This window comes from Sciurus vulgaris, assembly GCF_902686455.1.
Source record: "Sciurus vulgaris genome assembly, chromosome: 3".
NCBI classification, from domain to species: Eukaryota; Metazoa; Chordata; class Mammalia; order Rodentia; family Sciuridae; genus Sciurus; species Sciurus vulgaris.
The window spans coordinates 59,917,561-59,942,423 of NC_136463.1; the positions used below are offsets into that span (position 1 = coordinate 59,917,561).

Here is a 24,863-nt window from a genome sequence, read left to right on the forward strand (position 1 = left end):
GCTGTCCTTGTCTAGCTGTCGTGACCTGGTAGAGTCTGCTTAACGGCGATGTTGCGACAACAGTCCTCGCTTGACGGCCAGGAAGTCGGAAGCCGCTGCCGCCGCCGGCGTCCCCTGCCTGTCCCCGCCCGCGGGGTGCTGTCGGAGGTTGACAGGTTGAGGCAGAGAGGCGGCGGCGGCGGCAGAGCCGGGGCCCCAAAACGGAGACCCCATGGGGAACGCTCCGAGTAACAGCAGTGAAGACGAAGCGGCGGCCGCCGGGGGCGAAAGTTGGGGCCCACACCAGGACTGGACCGCGGACTCGGGCAAGACCCCTGGCTCCGGCCCTGCGGCCCCAGCGCTGCCGCCCGCCGCAGCGCTGCTGGAACCCGCCCGGTTACGAGAGGCAGCGGCTGCGTTGCGGCCCGCACCGCCCTACGAATCGTTGGTGTCGAGGCACCACGGCGCGCTGCTACGCTGGTTGGAAGAGCGGCTGGGCCGCGGCGAAGAGTCCGTCACCCTTGAGCAGTTCCGGGAGCTGCTGGAGGCTCGCGGCGCTGGCTGTTCCGGCGAGCAGTTCGAGGAGGTCAGGGCCGAATAGCGACTACGGGGGCGGGGGCAGGGCGGTCGCCCCTACGGATTTTAAAGGGGTGGGCAGTTGCTCTGAAGAGACCAGGCAGGAATCCATAGAGTGCACAGATTCTCAGAATCAAAGCTTGGGGTTGCTGAGACTTATTTTGAGGTGCTTCTAGCCTGTTCACTCTGCGTTTGCTACATCTCTCTTTAACCTTTATCAGAGGCGTAGAAAGCCGGGTCTAGGCTGGCCTTGCTCTAGAGAGCTGAATAAGCCAAAATGACTTTACACGTTGTAGTGCAATTTGTTCAGTTGACAGACGCTGAATCAGTTGCTCTCTGGAGCTTTTTTATTAGGCTGTAGATCAGTTAAGACAAAAGAATGTTCAAGGAACAAGGGAGTGGCAGTGAAAACCATTATGTTTTAGTGGCGTGTACAGATTTTTTTGAAAACACCTTCTGAATCTAGTGTGGGCACCAATAAATGTGGAAGGAGAATAACAAAAATCGGGAAGACTCACACTACAGGCTATTCTCATCTTGAAAAAACTAGCTTTTTCAAAATACACACTTGATTTTAGATCCTTGAATCGATTTTAGACTCATTTAGGCCCTTATGAGCCCCCTCCAAAAAAATTAGGGTCCCCGGGAATACTTGTAATTATACAGTTTCCCTTCTTATCTGGACTGAACACTTCATTTTAGAGTTAGAAAAAGACTAACTCAGGGTTATCCAGTGAGTCATTTTATTGGCAAAATTGGAACTGTTACCCAGATCTCTTGATTTTTAAAAATGTCCCATTACTCCCTTCCTGACACACACACACGCACAGTCACACAGGTGTTTAATCTGTGAAAACGAGTAAGCCATATAGAATCATCAGTCAGTGGAGGATGAGTACAAAAAGCAGTAAACCAACAAGTACTTATAATGTCATTAAAAGGTTCTGTTTACTGTAAGACCAGAGGCTTTTGAAATGTTTTAAGAATGTTTTCCTGTACATGATAAGAATATTAAGACAATGTAGTTTATATGTTTCTTTCTTTGGTCCTGGGAGTCCAACCCAGAGCCTTGCACATTCTAGGCAAGTATTCTACCACTGAACTATTTACCATGAGCCCATGTATGTTTCTTATGTTTTCCTTGAAAAAAATGCCTTAAGTTATCCTGACTGTTAAAAATATTGGTCTTATTAGTGAAAGGTCTCCATTTAAAAAATTACAAGAATACACATAATACTTCCATTCCAGTACCTATATTTATTATGAAAATATGAAGCAGTGATAGAACTGCAGATATGCTCAAGGAGTTGACACTTTTAAGATTTGTTCTACTATGTCCTAATTCCCCCCCTTTTGTATGTGAAAAGGAAAAAATGCCAACGTTGGAGTTTGGCTGGAGCCCCTCCTTCCAACTATGACTTTTAACCATGTAATAATGTACAGAGAAATTTGTTAGTGTTCTAAGACCCTGTGTGGCTGTGCAATTTCTGTACATTTGCAATTAGAGATGTTAAAGATTTATTTAGCTATTAAAAAAAAGAATTGTCTAAAACCAAATGAAGAGAAGCAGTCTTTACATTGTGAGAATATCTGATAGCTGAAACTATTGTTGAGGTCCCAAAATAGAAGCCAAGAATCCATGGGGTGTGGTCCAGAAAATCACTCCAGGGCAGTGGCATTAGTCATTTGTTCAATTGAGCAAATATTTGCTGGGTCTATACTTAGTGCCAGGTATTTGGATGACAGTGTACAAAGCAGATACTTGCTCTTAGAGTGGTGTGGTAGAAGAGGCAAATATTAATCCAATTAAATGTGTGGTGAATGTTATCTAGGAGAAAAGGTAAGGAAAAAATACGAAGTGTATTTAAGCTCATCCAGATGTCAAGCAAGACTTAAGTGAAAAGTAACATTTTAGCCTAGATTTTGAAGGTGAAACAGATAAGGAGCAGGACAAGGTAGCAGTGTTTTCAGGTAGAGGCGATTGCATCCACAAATCCAGAGAACCTGGAAGTCTGGTATGGTGTAGAAGCTTGGACAAAACTACTGCAGGAAACAGGAAACCCAAAGTATCAGTTTAAACAAAAAAGAAGCTTCTTATGTGAAGGTCCAGGGATGATATGATGGGTTCAGTCTTCAGGGACTTGGCTTCTTCAGTTTTGTGCTGTTGCCTCCACAGTCACCTTCAACTTAGTGATTCAGTTGACTGCCTCTGCTCTTGTTTTCCACATTCCAACAAGCTGGGTAGGAAAAGGAAAGGTGATGGCCACATCCCCTTTCTTTGTCCGTATGGTCACCTGGCCACATTTAGCTGTAAGAGAGGCTGGGAGCCGGGTGCCCTTGTGACTCAGGAGGCTAAGGCAGGAGAATCATAAGTTCAAAGCCAGCCTCGCCAACTTAGCAAGACCCTGTCTCAAAAAATAAAAAGGACTGGTAATGTGGCTCAGTGGTTTAGCACCCCTAGGTTCAGTCCCTGGTATCAAAAACAAAACAAGAGAGAGATTGGGAAAGATCATTATTCCAATGCCTTATTTTCAACTAAAAAAAAGTCAAGATTTAATTGCTGAGGAAGAGGAAAGCAAATATTAGGGTACAGTTAGTTGTCTTTAACACAAGGCCAGATCATAAAATGCAGGAGGAAGAGAATGAGGCCAGAGTGGTAGGCAGGAACCAGATATTCCAGTCCTTTGCAGTCTGGTAAGGAATTTGGAAATTGGAGTTTTAGGCCCAGACCACCATGATGATTCTGGCCAGAGCAGAAACAAGGAGAAAAGTTAAGAGATTATTGTCACAGTCTAAATAAGAGGTTTGCACCAGGTGCAGTGATGCACACCTATAATCCCAGCAACTTGGGAGGTGAAGGCCTGAGGATCTCAAGTTCAAAGCCAGCCTCAGCAAAAGCGAGGAGCTAAGCAATTCACTGAGATCTTGTCTCTAAATAAAATACAAAATAGGGCTAGGGGTGTGACTCAGTGGTTGAGTGCCTCTGAGTTCAATCCCTGGTACCAAGGAAAACAGAGATTTTGATGGCTTAGGCTATGGTGGTAGCAGTGAAATGACATGAAGTGTATGACTTTTTAAAGTAGAATATATAGTTCTTGGAAACATTAGGTATGGGTAGAGGACTAAAAGGAGAAAGAAATCAAAGATGATTCCTACATTACTATTTTGACTAATTAGAAGGACAGTTATGCTATTTTATTGAGAAAGGAAACATTTCAAGGAAGATAAGATTTAGAGCAGGATGAGGAGTTCTATTTTAGCCATGTGAGTTTCAGGTGCTGAGTGGAGATGTCAGATTATTGAGTCTATGTATCTTGAGCTTCACAGAAGAGTGCATGGTGTATAAAGTCATCTATTTGCAGATTGGGTTGGGTCTTATATGAGAAAATAGCCACATTGTTTCCATAGATTATACTCAGTGAGAATCCCTCAGATGTTGTCCATGAACTATTTAGCAGTTAAATTCAGAAGCCTTTCTGTTGCAGTTAAAGTCTTATATGGGAAAAAAACAGTTCTGATGAACAGAACTGATGAACAGTTCTGCTTTATTAAGAATTCCAGGATCATGGTATCATCTATGTGGTAAAATTTGACATTAAGGAGTCAAAAGCATAGCACTAGAACTGGTGATTTATAAAATGTTGGAAATTGTTTTTTTATTTTTCTAAAAATTCCTAGGACAATCTGGAGCTATGTCCCAGGGTACTAAAGTGTCCATACACAGCTCCCAAAGGTACACTTGGAAGTTGTTTTTAATATCTGTACCATTTCACCTCCCTCTTTACATCATGCACAAATACATGGTTTCTGATGACTTAGACCAACTCTGTGGGGCAGGAGGGTGACAACTACCAACCTGAGAAGGAAACAGAGAACTAAACTGAGGACTTAGCAGGATTAGTGATTCAAGTAAAATAAGAAATTCAGCTTGGGCACTGTCTCTCAAAGCCTCCAGAATCTGTACCCTTTTCCCCTTAAGAACTGGTTCTCTAAGATTATTTTTCTTTGGTCCTGAGAATAGTTAAATAAACTCTTTAATTTTCTCCTCATGCTAAGGAAGGCTGGGCAGAGATAATGCAAACTGGAGGAAAAAAGTCTTGTATTTTTCTTGAAGCCTGTTTACCATTTTCAGATTTGGTATGGAAGGAGTTGGGGCTTGATTTGATACTAATATTTGGTGACCCTGACTGGTTAGCACTGGTTAGTTGAAGAGGGCAGTTCTGACTCAGAGCCAAGGTTTAAAGTCTTGATGATGATAATCTCACAGTGGGTCTCCTATCCATAAATAAGGAACAATTATACTAGAAATAGTCAAAGAAAATAAATATTAGCCATACATTTGAGTCTGTGCTTTCAAAATATGTCTATCTTTAGACTTTAATAAATTTATACAGTACATTTAATTCTATATTGTAAATTCTACACATATGTTCCAAAAATTAATATGTTTAAGGATTTTGTGAAATAATAAAATGTCTTTGTTGTAGCAACTGAAATGAGAAATGATTTCCCTTCATTCATTTTTATAGTGGCTAACAGAGCTGAGCATAATGGCCTAGTCCTAGAATCCCAGCAACTCAGGCAGGAGGATCAAAAGTTTGAGGCCAGCCTCAGTAACTTAGTGAGAGACTCTCTCAAAAAATAAAAAAGGACTGGAGATGTAGCTTGGTTGTAAAGTGTTCCTGGGTTCAATCATACTCACACACAAAAAAGCTAACATAGTACAGCAAATTATGGGTGTACATAATTTATTATTTTAATGCTAAGAATTCTGAAGAATATCATGTTGGTTCATTTGCCTTCTAATTTGTATTGCTGTTCAAGCCAACTCAGCTGTCTTATTTTCACATTTCTATGACTTCAGTGGCTTGAGGTGGTGTCATAAAGAAGTTCTTAGAGTTGTACCATGAACTAAAGTCTGAAAGCTTATCATTTTATAGTACAACACACCTTTTCTCATGGCAGGTGTGGTCCAGGAAAGGGACTTTTTTTTTTTTTTGCTCAGAGGGAGCAATATCTAATAGACTGCTATGTAGAAGAGAGAGTTATAATTAAATTTTTATTTGACATCAGAGACTAGAGATTAGATATTTGTGTTCTTTATAGGGTATGTTTCTAGAAAATCATGTAAACTTTAGGGTAGGGCAGAACAAAATGCTGAGCATGGGACAGTAACAGATGACTCAAATGGGAGAATTTCAGATGAACAGGTCTTATTAATTTTTCATACTGTGAAATTCATTGGGTTGTAAACTCTGAGGAAAGGGCCATTTCAGTTCATCTCTGTTCATTGTCTTGGCACAGTTCTGGCTTATAACCATTGCTTAGTAAGTGTTCCACCTGTAGTGACCTCAGTGTGATTTAGCAAATTGAGTAAGACAGTCATTGCACTGCAACATCATTTTTCATATTCAGTCTGTAGGCTTTTAATAACAAAGTATATTTCTTGGCATTGGAGGAAACAGTTTAATATAGTTTTTGTGAAAACTAAAAATGTTCTTGAGTCATTGTTAGCTTTAGAGAAAATTTAGAGAAAAACCCTAAAGCCTATCTTGGTATTATTATGTCCAAAAGTATTAAACAATTAACTTAGAATGACTCTGAGACCAAGAACTGTGCAGATAGAATTATGCAAATGTAATTCTATGTCCTGTGTACATGCACCATAAAGTGACAGCAGACTGTAAGCATTGTGTACCCTCATTTTAGAGCCCTCAGCTCCACACTGCCTGAGGGACAAAATGCATATTGCTCTGAATGGTTGGAGCCCAGAGGCCAGCCTGTCTTCTTCTCCAGCCTCATCTCTCTGTCCCTCTGCAAATCCCTGTGCTAACTCATGGAACACCTGCCTTGTCATGTATGTGAACCTTCCTTCTCTTAACTCCTTAGGATTTTCCATGTTGGCACCATCATCTGGTTAGCACCAAGCCAGCTTGAGGCATGATTCAGATGGCGTTGCTCCATCCCAAGCCTCTCTGCTTTAAAGGACCATAGAGCAGTACTTACTAGTAGCATGACATTTGAGGAAGTCTTCACCAGGTGTGAGATGCTGGAAGAAATTGCTTGGCAAAGGAAGAAAGGGATCTTCCTCTTAAAAGACAACAAATATACTGAGGTGAATGAGCCAATTTTGTGAATGATACTCCTTTGGTACCTCATTGAGAGTCTGAGATGTCTGGGACCTTAGTAATCATTACATGTAAATTTTCCCCCTACTTCCCCTTCCATATCATCCTGAATGATTGGATGTATAGTTAGCCTGTTAATGCTGTCAGACACTTTTCACTTTATGTGTCTGTCCATTCTACTACTGTTCTTTGAACTGAGCTTGAAAATTGGACCAGTTTATTTGTGGCCAAATCCTAGTTCTACCATTCTTAAGCCAGGTGACCTTAATAACCTTATTTTACCACTCTGTTATCTCAGTTGCTTTTCGTGTGTTTGTGTGTGTGTTTTGCTGGCTATTAAACCCAGGGTCTTATGCATGCTAGGCAAACATTCTACCATGGAACAAAAACCCCCAACCTCAAAATTTCTTAGTATTTAAAAATTCCCCCTCATTCTTACAAAAGCAACATATGTAGACTACAGAAGATTAAAAATACAGAGGAACAAAATTAGGAAAATATAAAACATACTACTGTTTTTAACATATTCGTATTTATTCTGTTTTTGTTGTTTGTTTTGTTTTTTGTGACATTAGTGATTGAACCCAGGGCCTGGTGCATGTTAGGCAAGTGTTCTACCAGTAAGCTATATTCCCAGCCCCTTTCTAGTCTTTTGAATACCATGTGTGTGTATATATATTTATATATTTTGTATCAATAAGGGAAAATGCACACATGCTTTTTCATATATTTATATCTTTTATGTCAATGTGGGAAGTACATGTTTTTTCTTCAGTCTATATTCTTTTGTAACCTACTTTTTTCAATTAGTGTGCTTCACCTTTGTGTTGATACATTTCTGTTTAATATCATGTGCAGTCTATATTCAAATATATCCAGTTGTCCCCCAAAATCTCCTTTTATTGTAGGTATATCCATTGTATAAAAATTTTTATTTAGAGGAAAGGAAATATTATAAAGCTTTTTTCCTCCCCAGTGCTGGCAATCAAACCCATTGCCTCATGCATTCTAGGCAAACTGCTCTACCACTGAACTATACCCTCAGCCCAATATAATTCTTTAAATTTTAAAAAAATTATTTATTCCATCCCATGCTTGAAATGGATACTTTAAAATTTCAGTTTTTATTTTTATCAGTTATCTATGAGACTTAAAACAAAAAAACAATCTCTAGATTTCTCACTTAAGAGCTGTTTCTTTTGACTTGTTAGCTGATTCTTGAGTATTTATCTCTATATTACCAAGTAACGTGTTTATATTACTTCTTTGTGAATTTTCAGTATTGGACTTTATCCATTTTATTCCCAGCATAGATGAGACTTTAGTTGTCTTTCACCTTCCTATCTTTGCCCACACCTGCACATTTCCAGGCCTTCTGGGATTGTATCAGTTTTTTTAGATCAACCTTTAAAGTTTGTGACTGTATAAATTCTCTTCATAGCTGAATCACACTATGAAAATAGTTTACTTATGCATTCTTTATTTGCTCTGGAATTTACAGTTGAACTGGTACCTTTTTTCTTTTCTTTTTTGTGGTGCTGAAGATGGAACACATGGCCTCACAAATGCTAAGCAAGTGTTCTACCACTGCATGCCAACCCCTGAATTGGTACTTTTATTTTCCCTGTCTTTTATCATTAATTCAATCCCAGATTCTCTGCCTAAATCTCATCTAACACAAACATTGAATGTGTTTAGACACATGGATATTCTGTCAGTTTCGTCTTCTCAAAGAAATATTTCCCAGAGCCTTCTGCTCTGATTTAATTTAGATCAGCTGTGTTGTGGTCTTAGAATCTCCATCATCATAGGGATTCATTTTTTTCTCCTAGTTGGATCCCATTCATTCTTCCCCTTTCTTGATATGTTCATTCTGGTAGCCATATCCTCTAGTAGTAGTTTTTGGAAAAGGGAACATAAAGTAGTGCATTTATTGAGAACTGTGTAAGAATGTCTCTATTATACTCTCCCACAGTATTTTGGCAGAGTATTAACCTCTGGATTAGGACTGGGCAAAAATGTTGCAAGCACTGCTGCCTTTGCCTTCTGTCTTCTAGTGTGCCTGCTGAATCCATCCCTCTCTGATTGTTGACCTTTTGTGAGGAAACTTTCTTCTCCCTAGAAATAGGAACTCTTTCACTTTATTGTTATGACATTTCATTGTGACATACTCTCATCATGGTGTAGGTTAGGCAACCCCTTCAGTCTCCAGATTCACACCCTTTTGTTTAGGGAAATTATCTGAATTCATAACCTTTGTAATCTCCTCCCCTACATTTTTCTGTGTTTCATCTTTTTGGGACTCATGTTATTTGGAAGTTGGACCTCTTGGCCCAGCCCCCTGATTTTCCTTCTCTTTTCTCTCTCAGTTTCTATCATTTTTGTCTTTTTGCTCTACTTTTTGAGCCCTTTAGTTAACTTTACCTTCCAACCTCTCTAAAGATGTTCCATTTCTTGTGATATTTTTATTTTTAAAAGCATTAAGATTTTTTTTCAGTATATTGTCTTCTGTAATAGTATCCTGTTCTTTCATGGTTGTAATATTTTATCAGATAATGGTGGTAGTGGTGGCACAACTCTGAATATACTAAGACCCACTGAATTGTACATTTTAACAGGGTGAATTTTTCTTTTTCTTTTTCTTTTTTACTCAGAGACTACTGATTTATTTTTTAATGTTTTTTTATTTCTTTAAAATTTTTTTTCATATGCATACTGTCTCATTCTGCTGTCCTTTCCATCCCCATCACCCTACCTCCTCTCCTCACTCCCCTCTGCATAATCCAGATTTAACAGGGTGACTTTTATGGTAAGTAGATGATGTACCTCAGTAAAGGTTATATTAAAAATGTCTTTTAAAACAGTTTTATGAGGACATTAATCATTCTTTTGAAGTTTTCTTCTCCTTACATAGTCTTCCTTTTCTTCTCATTTCTTTCTCTGTGTTTCACATTAAAACTTTTTTCATATGTCCCCTGGTTCTGGGTTGTCCACTCACTAAAGAATGAGGGACTAAGAACTTAAAACTCGGATGCTCCATATATCTGGCTTGTTGACTGGTGAATCACTGTAATATGAATTGGCTAGGCCCTGTCACTGGAAGATTCCTTGTGGATTGTACAAGACTATTCCCTGGGGGTTGTCATTCCACAGAGAAGATTCTTCCATCTCGTACTGAGAAGGGTATGGGACTGTCTACTAGAATTCTGAGATCCCTGAGGGAAGGATGAGTTTTGATACATTTAGCAAGTGAGCATCAATCCCCTTATTTTCAGCATGGTATTCTCACTCTCAGCCATGCCTGGTATTTCTGTATTTCCTGCTCCACTCTGGACTGCTCTCTACAGAATTAGCTCCAGGCTTCTACCAAGATTGGGAGGGGAATCTGCCTTTTCTTTTTTCTTAACACAAAATTTTAAGCATAATCAGGTAGAAATAAGTGTAGAACAGCTCCCAAGTACCTATTAGCCAGTTTCAGCACTCACCAACTCAAGACCAATTTTAATAGATCAGAAGACCCCACCTACTAATTTCTCCCATCCAAATTATTATTATTATTATTATTATTATTATTATTATTATTATTATTATTACTGGTACTGGGGACTGAACTCAGGGGCACTCAACCACTGAGCCACATCCCTGGCCCTGTTTTGTATTTGATTTAGAGACAGGGTCTCACTGAGTTGCTTAGGGCCTCACTAAGTTGCTGTGGCTGGCTTTGAACTTGAGATCCTCCTTCCTAAGCCTCTGGAGCCTCTGGGTTTACAGGTGTGCTCCCAGCCCATCCAAATTATTTTGAAGCATATCTGGACACCATGTCATTTTATGTATAAATATGTCATTGTGTATTTCTAAAAAGTTAGGAATTCCTTAAAAAAAGACCCACAAAATAATAACACTCTTTCCACTCAGAAACAAAACAAAAGAGTCAGTGATTCCTTAAGATCAGCATTCAGTCATTTCTTTTTATGTAGTGCTGGGGATGGGACCCAGGTTCTCATACACACTAAGCAAGTGCTCCACCACTGAGCAACATTCCTAGCCCTTCTTAAATTTTATTTTGAGACGAGGGCTCACTAAGTTGGCCAGGTGGCCATAATCCTCCTGCTTCAACCTCCAGAGCAGTTGGGATTTCTAACTTCTTTCTAAAATGGACTTTGATTAGTCACTTCCATCTTCAGCAGTACTTATTCTACCAAGTCCTAAGCTTTTGGAGTCCTGCAGTGTAAAGCAGTTTGCTTCTCAGCTTTACCCACTCCCAGTTTAGGATCCCACTCTCATGGGTCAGCCAACTTGGTCCTACCCATCCATTTCTCAGGTTCTAAAATTTTGTAGCCATTGCATTATCTCCTATTTTCTTTGTCCTTGTGCTTTCAAAAAATATGAAATCCATTTATAATATTGTCTTAGTGGGACTTTGTGGGGGAACAGAGGTGAGTACACTTGGTAAGTGTGACTTCTTTGAAAACTCTTCATTTTTGGTTGTCTAGTTTTTACTCTGAAACCCTGAGGGATGGGGTAGACATTCTTTTTAGAGCCTCCTAATCCATTTTTATACCCTACTGACAATAGACAAGTCCAGCTTTTCCCTCTAATTTCTGTTTAAGGAAGTTAATTTTAACCACTATTTTCCCACCTTCTCATAAGAGGACATCATATTTAAAGAGGATTCTATTACTCCCTATCATTTCTTCCCTATTGTAAAGAGTCCATGGTCCAGGAAAATAACTTAGTGGTAGAGTGGTTGCCTAGTGTATCTGAGGCCCTGAGTTGATCCACAGCTATGCAAAGAAAGAGATGTGAAGGCAGAGAGAAAGAACAGAGAGGAAAAGAAAGAAAGGAGACAAAGTAAGTGATGGTATTTGAGATTCCATGAACTTTGAGCTGTTTGTCACAGGCTACAGTTTCTAGTCTTCTCTATTTAGGTTGTTTTGGTATATAACTTCACTCAGCTTTCCCAGTTGGTTTTAATCAGAGGAGAACAAGATCTCTCCTTTTGAACATTATGTCTTGATTACTGTAGTCTTTGAACCTATTAACTTTTTGGATAGCCTTGGCAGGTTGATTAGAGGCAAAAAGAAGGCTGCCATCTTTACACATTACTTCTAAACTCTCTGTCCCCATCTTGCATACATGCTCATGGTTTTTGGGCTCAAGCACAGGAATTTGTATTTGTTCCTATTAAACACTGCATTTTTCAGAAATCTGTAATGGGATAGAAATAAGACTACTGTGTCATGAAACCTCAATAGGATATTTCTATATTTTATACAGCAATGAAATAAGGAAAAGTTTTAAGGAAGAGAAAGGTTTACTTGGCAAGGAGGACCAGCGACTCCAGTATTTCATGGTGATGAGGTCTGGGAACACAAGCATCACAGCAGGACAGAAGCCACAATGAGGCAGGGATTGAGATCCAGGGAGAGGGTGCAGTTGTTCTAGAGGAAGGTCTTGTAGGATGTGATGGGGAATGGGGTCAGAGGCTGCTGATTAGAAAGGAGAAAGAGAACACTGCACTGCTAATGGCTTTCACTACATTGAACTCTGTTTGCATGTCCCTTATGCAAATAGCAATAATTTTTATTCCATTTTTCAGATCAAGAAGCTGAAAAGAAAAAAAAAGTGCCAAAGAGTTTTTTTATTTTTTATTTTGGTACTGGAGATTAAATCCAAGGGCACTTAACCACTGAGCCACATCCCTAGGTCTTTGTATTTTTTATTTTTTGACAGGGTCTTGCTGAGTTGCTTAGGGTCTCCCTAAGTTGCTCAGACTGGCCTCAGACTTGCAATCCTCCTACCTCAACTTCCCAAGTCTCTGCGATTACGGGCATGTGCTACCACACCAGGCTCCAAAGAGTTTTGCTTTGTTTCATTTTTAGTACTGGGGATTGAACCCAGGGGCACTTTATCACTGAGCAAAGTCCCCAGCCATTTTTATTTTTTTATTTTGAGACCAGGTCTTGCTAAGTTGCTTAGGGCCTTGCTCAATAGATGAGGCTGAACTTGAACCTGTGATCCTCCTGCCTCAGCCTCCTAAGTCACTGAGTCTAAAAAGTGTTTAAAAGAAAAACCCCAGATAAACCTGAGGTGCTACTGTAAGCCAGTTCCTTCTAATTTTTGCTTTGTGTTTGACCCTTTGCAACCAGCTAAAAGACTTTGCAGTGGATCCTTTGTTCTGAAATTATTTGGTGGGGCGGGGGATTACTCCCTTGGAGGAGAGATGAGATGACAAAATGGCATGTATATGTATACTTGTATGCATGTCCTACAAAGCAGTGAGTTATGATGCTAATTCACTTCTTCTTTGAGTGATACAAAGAGACTCTTCTCCCTGTAACCAAAACAATAAAAAAAAAAAATAAAAATCATTGGTCTTAAGAATTATAGAAAAAAAATTAAAAAGTTGAAACAGTGCTGATTTTCTTGTATCCTTGTCTTATAGGCCTTTGCCCAGTTTGATGCTGAGGGTGATGGTACTGTTGATGCTGAGAACATGTTGGAGGCCCTCAAGAATTCCAGTGGAGCTAATCTTCAGGGGGAGCTGAGCCACATCATTAGACAGCTACAAGCCTGCTCTCTTGTTCCAGGTAAGACTCTTGTGGGAGTGTCAAATGCTTGCAAGTGCTCTCTTAGGACCAAAATTAATCTGTTGTGCTTTAGATTGAAATTAGACAAACTTGAAATTGGGAAAGCTTGTAGGCAGGATGAATTAAGTTCCCCTACCAGCGTTCACTGGGCACATGATCTAAACTAGCATTCAATGTGACCATCTCTCATTTCCCATTACAATGATGACTTGCCAGTTCTACTATTTTTATGAACCTCTGTCAGGAGGCTGCCTTTCTTAGTGAATCTTCTGTTCACTCTTTTCAAAAGACTTCTCTGTCCCTCCTGCATTTCTTTTTTGGAACATATTACCCTTGTAATTAATTAATAAATGACTCAATTATTTGCTCAATGTCTGTCTTCACTCCTATGCTGTGAGCTCCATGAGGACAGGGTCCTTCTCTTTTTTTTTCCTGCTATCCTCACATTTGCCTTTTTTTTTTTTTTTTTTTTTTTTGCCCTTGGTAACCATCTTATTTGTGTGTATGTGCTTTTTTTTTTTTTTTTTTAGAAAATGATCACTTTGAAATTTAAGAATGAATTAACTAAGAGTAAGCAATGCTGCTTCTTCCTTGTATATATAGAAAAATTTTGCCTGTTTTTGTTTGTATGGTTTTCTTTGGGAGCTCTGACAGAATCACAAAAAAAAAAAAGACGAGTTTGAAGGGGAATTAGATTTGCACATCTTCCTTTTAGTTGCAGTTTATCTTAACTAAGAACTTTCTTGCTCTGTGTGCTCTGTGTCACAATACTTACTGTAGCTACGGCAGCAGTAGAGGCAAAAATAGATTTGATAGACAAATGTAAACCTGATTTTCTTGACCTCTCTGGCTTATTGCTGAGTGATGTATTGAGCTAGGGAAGGATATCTGTATTTTAGTGAAGAATGTATGCTTCCATTTCTCCTCAAGTTGTCTTTAATTATGTAATTTTTGTAGAACATTGTAGGCAGCCTGCACATATCAGCATTTTTCCTAGTCTTGTGGCAGTTTTTTGTTTTGTTTTGTTTTGTTTTGTGGTGCTGGGGATTGAACCAGGCCTTGTGCATGCCAGCACTCTACCAATTGAACTACATCCACAGCCCTCATGGCAGTCTTAAAATTATAGTTTGAGCCAGGTGAGGTGGTATATGCCTATAATCTCAGCAACTTGGAGAGTTGAGGCAGGAGGATCCCAAGTTCAAGGCTAACATGAGCAACTTAGTGAGATCCTATCTCAAAATGAAAAGTAAATAAATAAATAAAAAGGACTGGGAATGTAGCTCAGTGGCAAAGCAGTTCCCAATACCAAAAAAATAAGTAAATAAATGAATTTTACTTTGAGTTACATTTGACTAATTTGTATCTTAGCATTTACATATTACTTCTAGCTTTACATCATCAGTAGAATCCTCAGTGAGATTTTCTGAGTGGAGAGAAAGTGGGTATTTATCCTTAGCTTCATGTTTCATCTTAAAAATTAATGCAGAGTTTCATTCTGCTCTAATGAATCTATTTGTTGTACTATTAAAGACAACTTCCTTTTGTTTTTCCTTGATATTGGGGATTGAACAGAGGCCCTCACACATGCTAGGCAAGCACCCTACCATTGAGCTACATCACCAGCCCTCTGGACTCTTGATCTGGGACTGCTTACATGGGTATGTTCAATTTGTAAAAACTCATGAAGTGATACAGTTATATGTACTTTTTGTTATGTATGTTATATAATTCATTAGCAGGTTCAAAACCAAAACCAAAACCAAACTAAACAAAAAACCTCTCCAAATCCACAAATATATCTAATCTCCAGGAAAAACTATCATGTTTATCTCCCTTCACTTAAACTAACACTCCTGGGTTATGTGCCACTCTGTATGAAGTGTGTTAAGATAGGTTATGAGGAACCAGGGAAAGATTTTAAACAGGGGTACATATGGTCTGTTTTGTGTCTTCATAAGATTACCTGGAATGATGTTACATGGGAGGCAGCCAGGGAGTCACTGCGTCTGTTTAGGGCATCTGAGCAGGATATGTTGAGGCCAGAGGGTGAATAGGGGGGCAGATTCAGAGGAGTCACACTGGGGAGAAAGATCAGTGTTGGAAGGGAGTGTGAGGGAGTATTCCCCATTCTGCCCCTTTCTTTTCTTTTTCTATTCCTTGGTTGGGAGGGATAGTAGGGGTTGAACCCATGAAGATTCTACTTCTTTTTTTTTTTTTTTTTATTGTAAACAAATGGGATACATGTTGTTTCTCTGTTTGTACATGGCGTAAAGGCATACCATTTGTGTAATCATAAATTTACATAGAGTAATGTTGTTTGATTCATTCTGTTATTTTTTCCTTTCCCCCCACCCAAGATTCTACTTCTGAAATACACTCCCAGCCTTTTTTATTTTATTTTATTTAACAAGACGGGGTCTCATTAAGTTTTCCAGGCTGACCTCAAACCTGTGATCCTCCTGCCTCAGCCTCCCAAGTAGCTGGGATTACAGATGTGCAACACTGTGCCCAACTTCATTCTACTCTTTTCTTGTTGACATTTTGGTATGTTACCTGAGCTTCATTTCATCAATTGTACCAAGGATACCTATAGCTTCCCTGGCTACACTCTTACCTTGTGAGAATTGAATGAGGATGTATGTGCAAATTCCTTATAGATAGGAAAATGTCATCAGAGGTCATGGTAATATTAGCAGTTGTAACTTAATATAAAAGTAGTTGTGCTTTTACTCTAATGCAGTAAATTCTATCCCTAACCTATATCTTATATGTAAAACATCTAGTTAACCAGGCATGGTGGTGCATGCCTGTAATCCCAGTGGCTCAAGAGGCTGAAGCAAGAGGATCAAGAGTTCAAAGCCTCAGCAAAATTGATGGTGCTAATAAGCAACTCAGTGAGACCCTGTCTGTAAATAAAATACAAACTAGGACGGGGGATATGACTCAGCGGTCAGGGGCTCCTGAGTTCAATCCCTGGTACAAAAAAAAAAAAAAAAGAAAAGAAAGAAAGAAAGAAAAGAAAAAAAAAAGAAAGAAATCTCTACTTAAGGGTTGGGGATTAGCTCAGTCACACAGTGCTTGCCTAGCACATGCAAGGCCCTGAGTTCAGTCCTCAGCCCTGAAAAAACCCAAGGAAACAAAAATCTGTAGTTAATATTTATATGCTTATACATTTTAAACATTTGGACTAAAACATAATCATTGTTCTATATCTTCTGAAAATCTTTTCATCTAAAATTTAAATAATTCTTAAATTGAGATTGCCACTGGTTCATTTCTTTAAAACTTCTTTAGATTTTTAAATGATTGAATCTGAAAATATCAATGAAGGTTGTTAATGACTGCTTTTAATTCAGCCAATTCCAATGGGTCACCAGAAAGAGGGTGTGGAAACTATTGTGGTGGCGTCCCCAAAACACCACAAATGGGTTTTGTGTCTTTAGGTTTTATAGACATATTTTCAGAGTCAAAAGAAGGCCTTGGTGTTCACTCATCAATGATACTTCGCTTCCTGCATCGCAATCGGATCTCTAGTATGGTGATTCCCTACCCACTGTTGGACCACTGCAATAACATGTGCACCATGCGGTCTTCAGTTCTAAAGGAGTCTCTGGATCAATTGGTACAAAAAGAAAAGGGTATGTATGTAGGAGATTCTCCTGAAAGACTCTATCCTTGTTTCTTCTAAACCATGTATTTAATAAGATGAGCCAGTTGTTGTCTGGGCCTTTGTTTCTGAAAACATAATAGAAACCAGTTTGTAGCCTAAGAATATGATCCTTCCTTCCTTCTTGACACAGCCAGTTTTAGTTTCTCATCATTCATCTCTTAGCTCAGATGTGACTTTAGGGAAACCTTTTTTCATTACTCTGTCTAATTAATGCTCCCTGCCTCCATTTCCCCAGTCTCCACCTTCTGGTCACTATTAACTTTGAAGATTTAATGGCTTACATAGCACTAATCATTATTTGAATTCTTAGCATTATTTGTTACTTGTGTTCTGTATCTTTTTTGCTTCCTTATCCTTAGTACCTGAGACTGAGTCTGTCACATAGTAGGTACTCAAGGAGTATTTATTAAATAACTGAGAGACACCACTACAGACTCACTTAGTGATGGTAACAGAAGCTGATGTGTTTAGACAGGTCTATTGAACATAATAGAGTCCAGAAATAGATCCAAGTACATGTGGGACTGTGGAACTAGATAAAATCAGCTTTATAAATCAGAATGGAAAGGTGAGTTGTTAACAAGTAGGGTTAGGGTCTACTATTAAGCCATTTGTAGGAAAAATAAAACTAGATTCTTATTCCATTCCATTCACTAAAATAGATTTCAGATTTATCAAAAAGTTCAACTAGAGATAAAATGGTAAAGAGTACTAGAAGAGGGGCTAGGGTGGTAAAACACCCCCGGGTTAAATGCCCAGTACCACCAAAACAAAACAAATTTTAAAAACCTGACTTGCAGTAAACACTCAAGTAAATATTAGCTATTATATGTGTGTATATGCATGATACAAAATGTATAAAATGCATTATTTAATAGACTAGTGACCCAGAAGAATGTGAAAGAGGGAGAACTCAGAAACACAAGTGGCTTAAAAAGCCTCACTCATAATTAAAGAAATGTAAATTCAAAGTATAAGAAAGCATTTTCCCTTCTCTTGGCATCGTTTTGTAAATATATCAGTGATTTAAGTATTGTACTATAATGAGATAATGGGCAATCCTTGGCCAATGGGTTCTTCAGAAGGAGATTTTAAGGAACATTACAGTTTCTAGTGCCAAAGTGGCCAAGCATATTCTGTTAGATATTTTAAATGACCATTTTTTCTTTTTGTGAAAGAGGTGTTATGTGATAAATTCTGATTTTCCTGCAGAAAGCCCTGGAGATCTAACCAGAAGCCCAGAGATGGATAAACTCAAATCAGTAACAAAGTGCTATGCTTATATAGAAACATCCTCCAACCCTGCTGACATTGACAAGATGACAAATGGAGAAACATCATCCTACTGGCAGTCAGATGGCAGTGCCCGCTCACACTGGATTCGGTGGGTAGCACAACACGTTTTTTTGTTTTTTGTTTTTTTTTTGTTTTTTTAATTTGAAATATTTTCTATTCAACTGCCCAATTTTTTTCTTATAAGTAACTGTGTAAAACTGCCTCAGTCAAGTAGAAGAAATCATGTAAAATCACATAGCTTGGTTCATATATTCATAAACATACAATTTCTTTATTTAAAGGAGGAAGTGCTGGGGATATAGCTCAGTTGGTAGAGTGCTTGCCTCACATGCACAAGGCCCTGGGTTTGATCCCCAGCACCACAAAAAAAAAAATAAAAAAATAAATAAAGGAGGAAGTAACATTTGACTAATATTTTATAATACTGATTTCAGATCCTTTTCACTAGTGTCTCAGGAAAATTAGTATCACAAGGGACAAGAACTTTTTTACACCAGATATAATTGTACTTTGGTGCATTTTCAAAATCCACTGTATGAGTTGGTCAATTCAGAAGAGAGAGTGGGATGGTTAGGAATCCTGAAGTGATGATCTCGGCAGTAAACTGGTATTTCTAGAAGTTCTGACGTGCTAAATTTTCACCATTGCCCTCAGAAAATGGGCTAATTTTAATTGGCAGTTATACAAGTAATTGACTAATTTTCTTTTAGAGGTCACTTTTGACCTTTATCCATCTAATCCATCCTAATTTAAAGATAAGTCCATAAATATACTCAGTTTTGGGAATGCAGTTTAGAATTTGCTTCTTGCCAGGTAAAGGAATTTTGTTAAAATGTTCATATTATCCCTTCTTGCCTGTTCTGATACTGAAAAGGAAATATAAGTTTAATCTTGACTTGAAAGACTTATTAGGGATTTGGGAAGGTCATATGAACCTTGGAACTCATAACCAGCATTTAAGTTAGTTGCTATTAGGAAAAATCAGTATTTGGTTATTTTAAAAATCAGATCTTTGAAATGAGTCTTGCTCTTGACTCATATAAACATTCACGTTTTCTACTCTCTGTTTTCTAGTTTAAAGATGAAGCCAGATGTTGTGCTTAGGCACCTGTCTATTGCAGTGGCTGCCACTGACCAGAGCTACATGCCACAGCAGGTGACAGTAGCTGTGGGGAGGAGTGCTGGAGATCTTCAGGAAGTTCGAGATGTGCACATTCCCAGCAATGTCACTGGCTATGTGACACTGCTAGAAAATGCCAATATCAGTCAGCTCTGTGAGTCAAACAAAACTAAGGGGAGTGGGAGGAGATGAAGGGAAGTAATATTTTTTGGCAGTTGCACCTCTGAAGTGAAGAAGCTGTTAGTTTTCTTTTGAGATTTGATTTGCTTATGACACACACAGAAGTGGTCATTTTCACCTATTGTTTTTTAAAACTATAGAAAAGCAATAAAAATCTTTTCTTAGTTTAAAATTTTATTTTTATTAATTGGAAAATTAGAAAAATATGGAGAAATAAAAGACCTCAAATCCTGCTACCTAGGGATTGTCAGTATGTAACTTTGGTGAGGATTGTATAATAAATTTTCATGTGTTTATTTATGTGCACATGCGTAACACACACACATTTTTAAAGAGAATTATATTCACATATGCATTTATCTACTTATATCTTTTTACAAAAATGGTGATACTCAAGTTCTTTTGTATTTTTTGTGATGTCATATCATATATTCATGAACACCTTTTTTTAATGTTGTAAAAATAAGTCTTAATTTTAACCCACCCCTTATTCTTGTACATTTAGGTGTTTCCAACTTTATTCTATTATACCTTGCTTCACACATAGCTTTTTGGAAATAATCACAATTTTGTGATTTCTTTCCAGGCTTATTTCATTCAGGGAGCTGGAATACTTCATGTTTTGTCTCATTTCTTCTAATGCTTTCCTGGGTCAAAAGAAGTGTTCTTACTTGGCTCAAAGGAACTGAGACCTAGGGAGGTAGTATCTTTGTGTCTCACCTCTAAGCAAAGAAGTAGTTAAGCTTGTGGAGTAGAAGCTTTCTGCCTTACCCTGTGGTGCTCTTTTCTCTAATTTGTGTCCTTTTTAGCTTCTCACCTCCCCTAAAACTCAAATAAGAAATTTCGACATCTCCTGAAAGTGAATCACGTTTGTGTCTTCTGTTTGGACTTGATTGCACAACTGCTTATGAGCCAGCTACTGCTTTATAACTCAATCCAGATTTCAAACTCTAGGAAGAATTCTAGAAATGTTCTCACCATGTGTTCAGTCAGGATATATAATGCTCTTTGTGTACTTTTCAGAACTTACAAGTTCCTAAGAAGTTAGGGGATAAGCCACTCTTAATTTTACACGTTACTCTTAAAATTTCTTGAATTCATCAACGTTTTTGTGACAAGTTTATTATATACTAGCTCCATTGCACACATTTATTTCTGTCATCAAAGTATGTCTTCAGAATTTTCTTTTTGAAATATCAATTGTCATTTTGCTTTTAGTTGAGAGCCTAGCATTTACTGAACTAAAGAAGTTAATCCAATACTGAATTTGTTGTTTGTGCTTGACAGATGTCCAGATTAACATAAAGCGTTGTCTTAGCGATGGATGTGACACTAGGATTCATGGTCTGAGGGCTGTTGGCTTTCAGAGAGTTAAGAAGTCTGGGGTCTCAGTCTCAGATGCTTCGGCAATATGGTATTGGTCTCTTCTGACATCTCTGGTAACAGCTTCTATGGAGACAAATCCTGCCTTTGTCCAGACAGTGCTGCACAATACTCAGTAAGTCAATCTCTGTTTTCCACCCCATCAAGGTGCACTCATTCTTCTCCACCCCTCTGTGGAGTGTCACTAAACAGCTTCCATTATCAGGGCTTAGTCAATAGCTCATCCCTGGGTACCTGTTGTCTTCTATTTGTACTTTTCAGCTCCACATTGCTTCTTTCTTTAATGTTCTAACTTCATAGACTGTTTTGTTTTGTTGCTGTCCTGGGGATTGAACCCAGTGCCTAATGCATGCTGGGCAAGGGCTCTACTGCTGAATTACATCACCAGCCCTGATTTAATAGACTTTGAAGAAGCACCCATTCTACCTTCCTGTTTCTCCTTACACAGTTCTTCCACTGTCTTTCTTTATCAGCTCACTAAGTACCTCAGTCTTGGGAGGTCACTTGTGCTATGCCTATTTCTTATCCACTGGGGAACATTTGTGCACATGCGTGCACACGCATGCACACACACACAAGAATCATGGAATTTTATTAATTGGGTTATAATTAACCACAGGTTTGATGCTTAGATCGTCCCAGATTTGGCTGGTGGCAGCCCCTTCAATCTGACTAATATCCTCCTCATTCTTAGAATACTTCCTTACTGGTGTGTGTGTGTGTGTGTGTGTGTGTGTGTGTGTGTGTGTGTGTGTGTTTTGAGGGGAAGATGGGGTGTTGGGGTGTTACTTTGTAGCGCAGGCTGGTTTCAAACTCTTGAGGTCAAGTGATACTCCCACCTCAGCCTCCCAAATAGCTGGGACTATAGGTAAACACAATCGTACCCTGCTACTTCTTTTTATTCTGGCACAAGACTTTGCAGGTTTGAATGGTCCCTCCCTTAGTCCTAGAATCAACCATTTTTCCAAGGAATCAGGGTTCCTTTTAGTGGAGAATGGTATTTTCAAACAAATCCATTGCTGTCAAGGTGTTACTTCTTCCAGATCCTTTCAGTGGACACAGCTAGGCAGAATACATTTGTATAGGAATGGCATACACATATGTATGCATGTAAATATTTATACCTGTATTTATTTATGATACTATGTATCATACCTGTATGTATTTATGATACTAAAAACCGAGTTTACCTTGATACTTCCAGTTCTAATCCAGTACTACAGAGTTTATTCTAGTTTTCTCCCTTTCTAGATTTGTAACTGCCTTCTCTGATAGTGAGAAACCTGGCTCCCATCATCCTTCATTTACATACTTACTTCCTCAACCTCCATCTATGTAGCCAGAGTCCTGTTGCCCCTACCTTTGCATAGACACATTCTTCATCTTACTCCTGCTCCAACACCGTTAGCAGGGCTGCTGCTGTGGCCACCCTTGCACAAATGTCTTTCTTGTCCTCTGTAGAACCTGTCTCCCCAGTTCCCTGCATCAGGCCACTCTCCTTGCCCTCGGTACTGCCTGCATTCCAACTGCTCTGTCCCTCTGTGCAGATACCCCAGTGTAGGCCATCATGGTCTTCCCACCCCAGCATACTTGAATGCCTACCTTGCACAGCTCTACCAAATAGACTGGATTTTCAGGAAGGGGGAAAGAAAGGGCTTTCTAACCTTATTATTATTATTATTTGAAGATGTGCCAGGTTGTTGAAGAATGCAAATATTCCTGCTCAGTTATACTAGTGAATCTACAATGATATTTTATGCATCCCTCACTTAAAAATCAGTTATCTAAAACTATTCTAAATGGAAAATGTATTGTGAAAAAGATCAGTGAGGAAAAATAAGAAAAGCAGCATATTTTTAGACAAAAGTGCTTATTTGTATCAGTGGAAATAAATTTAGTAAATGATCACCTGCTAATTGTATGCCTTAGATCTCATTGATGAGCTACATCTGAGTGTAGCTGCCATACAGCCCCAAGACATACATACAGCTTGTCGTACAGCTTGTCAGGTGGATAAGAAGGAAATCCGAGCAGAGGGGAAATTGACAGCATTAGCTTTGCTTATTATCTGTATCTTGAAATGCAAAAATAAAAATGTTTCAGGGACTCCTTATTGTTGTCTTAAAGTGACAATTATAGAATTTTGAGGTTTTTTTGATCCACTAATGGCATACCTTCAAGTTTTTCATGGTATACTTACCTAGCATAGTTCCTAACACGTAGTAGGACTCACTAATCATTTGTTGCATATATTTGTTAGATGAACTGAATGTGCTGGTGCACATCTGTAATCCCAGAGACTTGGAAGGCTGAAGCAGAAGAATCACAAGTTTGAGGCCAACCTCAGCAACTTAATAAGGCCCTGTCAAAAAATAAAAAGGGCTGGGAATGTAACTCGGTTGTAGAGTGCCCCTGGGTTCAATTCCAAATTAAAAAAATAAAAATAAAAAAAAAAGATGTCTTCTAGTCCAGAGGAGACAAATCTGTTGGGGAATTCAGAAAGATAAACATTCAGAGGTGATGAGGAAAGAGAAACATTAAAAGAGACATGAAGGTGGAAATGCCAAGACACACTGCAGGAATAGAGAATGTGATGGTGTTATATGTTTAGAACACAATGAAATTCATGACACCTCTTTAGATGCCATAGGTCCTAAGAGCCTAAGTATAAAACAGGATTCCTGCTGAACCACACACTGCACTTGTCTCTGAAGTCAGATTCCCTAAGAACCCCTGGGTTTTCTGTAGAGTCTTGGCTTTCGCTCACACTACTTAAAATGAATGCTAGCTTGTAGAGTGTCCCATAAGCTTTTACAGAGAGAAATGGAACTCTTGAAAAAGAAAAAAAACCCTATTACACTACTTAGCTACTTACTACTAGGATTCCTAAGGATAGGGCTGGTTTATATTGTGTACCAGGTTCTCTGTAGGTACACTAACTGCTTATAAGGGATGAATCAGAATAAGCACTTCCCATTGTGTTTTTGTCTAATAGCATGCCTGGCTTTGTGCTGATTTCACACATTATTTTTTCTAGGAAAGCACTGCAGCACATGCCTCCACTTTCCCTCTCACCAGGATCTACAGATTTTTCTACTTTCCTATCTCCTAATGTTCTGGAAGAAGTGGACAGCTTCCTCATAAGAATAACTAGGTAAAATCAAGGTTGATGAGGTAAACTTTTTGTGGGGGGTGTAGGGCATGTATATACTTTTTAAGTCTTTCAAAGTTTTTATTTTTTTATTTTATTAAAAAAATTATTTTTGGCCCTTTATCTCCTTAAGGGCTTTGGAAGATCAGGGGAGGGCCACCTCTGCCTCCAAGCCAATGTCAGGATCAGAATCATGAATAGAAGGCGCCATCAGCTCAGCCTACACCTAGAATTCTTTACAGCCCTCTATTTTTCTCTCATTATATTCTGGGAGTGCCCCCCCCCGCCCCCGCCGAAAAAAAGAATTTTGGTATCAGGGATTTAACTCAAGGGTACTTAATCATTGAGTCACATCCCCAGCCCTTTTTATTTTTTATTTTGAGACAGGGTTTCATTAAGTTGTTTACAGCCTCGCTAAGTTGCTGAGGCTGGCTTCAAACCTGCAATCTTCCTGCCTCAGCCTCCCGAGCTGCTGGGATTGCAGGTGTATGCCACCATATCCAACTAAGTCATTCAAAATTAAAAAAAAAAAAAAAAAAAAATTAAAAATCACCACTGAAGGGACTGTGGTTGTAACTCAGTGGTAATGCACTCACCTAGCATGTGAGGCACTGGGTTCGATCCTCAGCATCATATAAAAATAAATAAATAAAATAAAGGCATTGTGTCCATCTACAAGTAAAAAAATATTTAAGAAAAATCACCACTGAAAATGCCCCCTATTTCGTGTCCGAAGAGAAAGTGAATTAATAGTTCACGCTTAGTTCTGGTGGTATCACCTGTCCTGTAG

At 38.7% G+C, this 24,863-nt stretch overlaps 1 protein-coding gene across 2 annotated transcripts in view; it reads left to right on the top strand.

Annotated features, from left to right (window-relative positions):
* Positions 1–109: 109 nt before the first annotated feature.
* Positions 110–24,863, top strand: part of ZZEF1 (zinc finger ZZ-type and EF-hand domain containing 1) — a 115,580-nt gene continuing 90,826 nt past the window's right edge. Inside the window, exons 1-7 of one of the 2 annotated variants that reach the window (XM_079130744.1) lie at positions 110–565; positions 13,129–13,273; positions 16,717–16,911; positions 18,156–18,327; positions 19,314–19,513; positions 20,827–21,037; positions 23,960–24,076. In XM_079130744.1, coding sequence (XP_078986870.1) covers positions 212–565; positions 13,129–13,273; positions 16,717–16,911; positions 18,156–18,327; positions 19,314–19,513; positions 20,827–21,037; positions 23,960–24,076 — 1,394 coding nt within the window. In that variant the 5' untranslated portion in view covers positions 110–211. The remainder of the gene's footprint in view (positions 566–13,128; positions 13,274–16,716; positions 16,912–18,155; positions 18,328–19,313; positions 19,514–20,826; positions 21,038–23,959; positions 24,077–24,863) is intronic. The other variant, XM_079130743.1, reaches the window with a different exon arrangement.